At 20.6% G+C, this 6,728-nt stretch overlaps 1 protein-coding gene across 1 annotated transcript; it reads right to left on the bottom strand.

Moving 5' to 3' along the window:
* Positions 1-3,191: 3,191 nt before the first annotated feature.
* LOC137809854 (F-box protein At4g19940-like) lies at positions 3,192-3,965 on the bottom strand. Its single transcript, XM_068610918.1, has one exon. The coding sequence runs from the start codon at positions 3,963-3,965 to the stop codon at positions 3,192-3,194; it is 774 nt and encodes a 257-aa protein (XP_068467019.1).
* Between the last annotated feature and the right edge of the window lie 2,763 nt (positions 3,966-6,728).

Raw genomic sequence — 6,728 nt, forward strand, 5'->3', positions numbered from 1 at the left:
GAAAATATTTACTTTAACAAAACTTAACACATAAATTTAAATACTATATATTTATATTCAACAAATATTTTTTAATCCTAAAGAAAACAAAAAAAATAAAATATATTTAAGTAATTTTTTTTAAACAACACATACTTAAGTAAAAATATGTATCTACTCATCCATTTAACTTTAAGATTATTGTTTTGATGCGTTACTAAAAATTTTAAAATTGATAGTTTTATTTATGTAGATATATTTTTCACATGATATATTGCTCTTATAAAATGATTTTAGTTAAATATTTTAAATTGGTATGTAAGTTAGTTATAAAATTTTTAGCTACTTACAATAATTTAGATTTAAATTAATCTTTAAAAGACTAATAGAGATGAATTCAGAATATAAAGTAGTTAGTATGTAAAATTTTAGTAGCTAATGATACCAATTTAAAAACTATTCTATAAATTTTTCATTAATAATAAAAATTACTTTACATATCGATAGTTTTTTTTAAATTTATAAAATGATCTATAATTTAGTCAATATAATAATTAATTATTTTAATTTGAGTTTTTATTGAATGATTTGTGTGTAGTGAAGTGAAATATATAAAATTAGATTAAATAATGTGAAATTAAATGTGATGTTTGTATAAAGTTTCCATTGCTTTTTTTTAAATAAAAACTGAAAGTGTAAATTATTTCTAGTTCAAATAAATGAGAATTATGGGATCCATAAAAAATTATCTTATATTGTCAATTTTCATTCAAATTCTGAATGGAATTTAAACTTAGTGAGCATATTATTAGTTTTCCTTTGCTAATTTACAAATTATCTTCATTATTAATTTTCTCATAAACTTATATTTATACACATTTTTTAAACATTATTATAAATTTATACGGCATAAACGTGTAAATGTACTTTTTAAATATATTTTATAAATTTATACTCTAATTTATTATAAACTTGTGTGTATCTAATTTTTTAAATATTATCATAAATTTTATATGTATTAAAAAAATTATATTGATCGAAACAGAACCAACCAACATAGTAGTTATATAGTAAATTTATAAATTTCGTCATAAATTATAACATATGTTTATATAACTACGTTGGATGTGTGGTAATCAATATAATTTTTTTAATAAAAATAAAGTTTATTATAGTATTAAAAAATAAAAATACAGTTTATAATAAACTAAAATATTACAATATAAATTTATAATTTATTTTAATTATAAATACACATAAATATCAACATTGTCAAAAAAAAGTGTAAAATATAATAAGTTAATATAATACGTAATTTTTGAGTTTTAGTGTAAAAATATATATTTATGATATAATAATAATATATAATTTATAATAAATAAATAAATAAATAAATAAAATAAATAATAAGAATCTCAAATACAAATATTTTGTTTTGAAAAAAATATTAGTGTCATGTACAATTAATATGATCCAATATATTACTAAGTATAATAATGTATCAATAAATATATATATATATATATATATATATATATATATATATATATATATATAATTCCTTCAATAAACCGTGTTCACACTTTATAAATATTAATTTTATTATAATTTATAGTAAAATATTTAAATGTTGAATTTAATATAAACACTAATTTCTAATTGTAAAAAATATATGACGTATATTCATACAATTTTAGTTCATCATAATATAAGAACTCGTATTATCTATCATATATTGTTTTCATATTCATTTAGCTTAAAATATATAATTAGAAATTTTATAGTCACCAAATTATTACTTTTTTTTAAAATTCTAAAATAAAAATTTAGTATGTTTTTTATAATTACTTCATATATGCAATTTTAATTTGATAGATAAATAACTAATCTCACCCTTAGAAACTATATAGATATTTACATTTTTGTTACCATGTTTTCAAAATTACAAATATAATACAATTAAAAAATGTTAATATATATCTTTTAGTTGTTAACTAACTCTAAATAATGTACTATATATAGTTTAATGTAATAAATAGTTTAATTTAGTTTGCTTAAAAAAATTAATATAAAATTTGAACTAAACTAATTAATTAAGAAACGAATAAAATATAAAATTCATCACGAATTCAATTTTAATTGATTTATGAGTACTTAAAATGGTTTTAAAATATTCCTCTTTTTGAACTGATTCAATTTTGAATATTTTACTTCCTTTTATAGTTTTCAATCATAGTTAAATATTCACCTTAAAACCTAATATAGCTTTTAAATGAGAGAGTTAAATAAGCATTTCTTATAACATTCAAATTAAAATTGGATCTTTTAAATTTCTTAATAAAACACGTCCCCTTTCTAAAATTCACAATAAATAACCGTAATAAAAATATACACATATAAAATTACTATTTCAAAATTCAAAAAAATAAAAGTAAGAATCCTAAGTTTAAGAAATTTTTTTGAAATATTCTCACCTAAAATAAAATTCTAAAATAAAAACACATTCTCAAATATTCAAATTCTAAAATAAAAACATATTCTCAAATATTCATTTGTTGCATAACAAACTTACAAAACATGAAAACATGTAAACTCTAAACCTTAAACCTTAAAGTCTAAACCCTAACCTTAAAACCTAAAACATAAATTATAAATCATAAATTATTCCTGTCTGCCTTGGAGGGATGGAGAGATAGAAAAGAATCCAAACTAGTATCCTGCACATCAAATTAGTAAAAAAACATTATTTAAATGAAATCAAGCATTTTAAGTCGTAAAAGAATATAAACATTTTAAGTCATAAAAGAATATGCATAACCTAACACTTACCAGATGCAGAAACATTGTCTAAAAGGACTAAACTTGGAGGAGAGTAACCTATATAAAAACTTGGATAAGAATAATCTATGTTAGGATCTTCAAAATTCCTAGTAACATTATCGATAAGGACCGTAGAAGTTCCATGACTTATATCCAAGGAACGAATCAAGTATTTTCCATTGAATTCCACACCAAACAACAATGTACCATCATCTCTGTGAAATAAGAGAAAAGGAATTTCTAAATCCTCATGAATGTCAGGATTAAAACCAAATAAAGTTGAAGAGATATAATCCTCATCACAATTAAAGGTGAAGATTTGATTCCAAGACTCAGTTATCCCATATCTATCCATCACCCACACCGCAGCAGTACAATAGTTCTCCTCTGAACTAATCAAGGAGTACAGGAAGTAAAAGCTCCCCAAAGACTTCAGTTTCAGGATCAAATGTCAGAATGAAATAATACCATGCCTTTTCAAGGTATTTCATTGCACCCCAGTGCAAAAGTCCATTGTAAACCACACCATTATAAATGGTCGTCGTAGTACAAAGTGAACAATCAGGAATTTTCAAAGATCTCCAATCATTTTCTATATAAGTATAGACCCAAGCACTGCGCGGAAGATAGGGCTCACGGGGTCCATCATCATTACGTCCATCATCATTGCGGCGGTTAGGGTAATAGCAATACTTCTCATCTAAATCAATTTTAACAACTAAATAATCGGATAATCCACGACTAATAAAGCCGTAAGAGTAGATGGATTTATCTTCATGTGAGGGAAGATGAAGACAATAACGAATCATTGGATTGATGAAGCAGATATCACCATCCTTTTTCATGAATATAATACCATTACATATACCCATAATGCTGCTACCAGAATCGATAATATCCATAAAGCTGTTGTCAAGACTACGCGGCAACATCAAGTTTTGTGACAGAGTTAGATGATCGTCATCGTGGCAGAGACAGGTGATGGAGGATGGCAGAAGAATAAAAAACTTGTTGCGAGACTTGCTATGATGTCTAGAGATAAAATTCGATGAAATGAGTAAGGAACGATGTAAATGGGAGAGAACCATGAATCTCATTATTGCCTTGCATGGAAGGTATGAAAATATCTCAAGTTGAAGATCAATGGGGAGTATGGGAAGAGACATTCTTGAGTGAGTGTGTGAGTTTAGTAAGAGTATTATTATTATTATTATTATGTATACATTTACAGACACTAAATTTTCAATAAAAGAAACAGAAAAACTAAATAATTTATATATATATATTTATTTATATTATTTTGTTTTGTTTTGGAAAAACAGTTTTCAAAGCCAAATTAAACTATAATATCATTCTTAAAAATCAGTTATAAGGAAAATCATTTTTATATATGGAAATAATATATTCATATTTATTGAAATAAATTATAAATCTATCCTCTTAATATAAATATGCGAATAATAATATGTTATTTGATTTTAAATATTATTTTACTTACAAATTCTCATTTATTCATATTATTTTGTTTTGTTTTGGAAAAACAGTTTTCAAAGCCAAATTAAACTATAATATCATTCTTAAAAATCAGTTATAAGGAAAATCATTTTTATATATGGAAATAATATATTCATATTTATTGAAATAAATTATAAATCTATCCTCTTAATATAAATATGCGAATAATAATATGTTATTTGATTTTAAATATTATTTTACTTACAAATTCTCATTTATTCATATTATTGACAGATTATAAATACTATATAAATCAAAATTCTCTAAAATTTTAAGAAAAATCATGTAATTTAACTATAAATATTAATAAAACTAAATTTTAAATTTACTAATTTTATAAAAAATAAAATACATTAATGAGATATCAATGAAATTTTACTTAAATCTCTACCACATTTTAAAATAATTAAAAAATAATAAAATTAAATATATTAATAAAAGTAAAATTATCCACTAAAAATAGTGGTTACAAACCATTATAGATATATAATAGAAATAATTCTTTGAAAATTAAAAATTATTATTATGTATACATTTATAGACACCAAATTTTCAATAAAAGAAACAGAAAAACTAAATAATTTATATATATTTATTTATATTATTTTTTTTTGTTTTGGAAAAACAGTTTTCAAAACCAAATTAAACTATAATATCATTCTTAAAAATCAGTTATAAGGAAAATCATTTTTATATATGGAAATAATATATTCATATTTATTGAAATAAATTATAAATCTATCCTCTTAATATAAATATGCGAATAATAATATGTTATTTGATTTTAAATATTATTTTACTTACAAATTCTCATTTATTCATATCATTGACAGATTATAAATACTATATAAATCAAAATTCTCTAAAATTTTAAGAAAAATCATGTAATTTAACTATAAATATTAATAAAACTAAATTTTAAATTTACTAATTTTAAAAAAAATATAATACATTAATGAGATATCAATGAAATTTTACTTAAATCTCTACCACATTTTAAAATAATTAAAAAAATAATAAAATTAAATATATTAATAAAAGTAAAATTATCCACTAAAAATAGTGGTTACAAACCATTATAGATATATAATAGAAATAATTCTTTCAAAATTAAAAATTAAAACAAAAGAGTAAAGGTAACATTATCAAAAATTATTTCCAAGTTTAAAAAAATTCTCATTTCTAATATCTTTAGACTGAATATTAAAAAAATAAAACTTTTAAAAATTAAGATTTAGGAAAATCAGATAGACGTAAAACAAATATTAATATTTATTTATTATGTCATTTTTTTTAAAACATTATAAAAGAGGAAACGAAATGTTTATTCCATTAAATCATTCAGAATGCAGGTTTTTTTTTTTTGGATATTCTCCACCGAGGGTATTGTTTAAGTAATTCTAACAGCCTTATGGGTGAAAAATATTTTTTATTAAAATATATTTTTAATAAAGGAAAAGAATGCGGGGAATTAACAAAAGAAAAATAAGAAAAAATAAAATAAAGTAAAATAAAATAAAATTATATTTTTAAGTTATTTATTCATTGAAGTTTGAAAAAGAGTGAAGTATTTTGTTGAGATTTTTGAAGAACTTATATTAAAGTTAAGAAATTCTCCGTTGTCCTGTATTCGTTGTTTTAGAATAAATACTTTTTTTTTTTTACTGGAATTTTGTATTAAATATTAATCTTTTATAACAAATTGAATTGATTAATCAATTAGTTGATTAATTTTGTATTAAATATTAATCTTTTTATAACAAATTAAATTGATTAATTAATTAGTTAATTTAATTGAAGTTTTCAATTTAACACCTATATTTGTAAAAAATTTAAGAAAATAATTTACATTCTCTCGTTTCAAACCACATATTCTAACATTATCACGATAAATAATTTTATTTTTAACTTTATTATAATTAAATATTTGTTTTTTTTTTAAATATTAGCAATTTTTTTACTTGTAAACAGTAAAAGTAACTAGAATAAACTATAAAGATAAAGGGGAGGGATGTATACATTTTATAACAAAAAAACAAAGAATAAAGATGGTTATATTGTATTTATACATTATGACTTAAACATTTGATAACTTCTAAGATTTACTTTCGTAAGTCTACGAGACATTCTACACACATTTACAATATTATATGAAATTCAAAATATATATCAAATTCAGTTTTTTTTTTATGATTTCTCACTTTACTTTAAGAAATTTATTTTCTAATAATGTAATAATTCTTCTTCCCTTTTATTGAGGAGTATAATGTGTTAGTCTAATATCAAGATTTATGTATATAAAACATAAATCTTTCCCATGAGTGAAATATAAGAAGTAACTTAATATTTAATTGATGGTTAATTCTTTCTACTCCTATTTTCTTTTTTCTTTTTTTATACAAACTTTCATATTA

Source organism: Phaseolus vulgaris, chromosome 2 (genome assembly GCF_000499845.2).
Source record: "Phaseolus vulgaris cultivar G19833 chromosome 2, P. vulgaris v2.0, whole genome shotgun sequence".
NCBI classification, from domain to species: Eukaryota; Viridiplantae; Streptophyta; class Magnoliopsida; order Fabales; family Fabaceae; genus Phaseolus; species Phaseolus vulgaris.

Coding starts and splice junctions, on each gene's coding strand:
- LOC137809854 (XM_068610918.1), bottom strand. CDS start 3,965: ATGTCTCTTCCCATACTCCCCATTGATCTTCAACTTGAGATATTTTCA.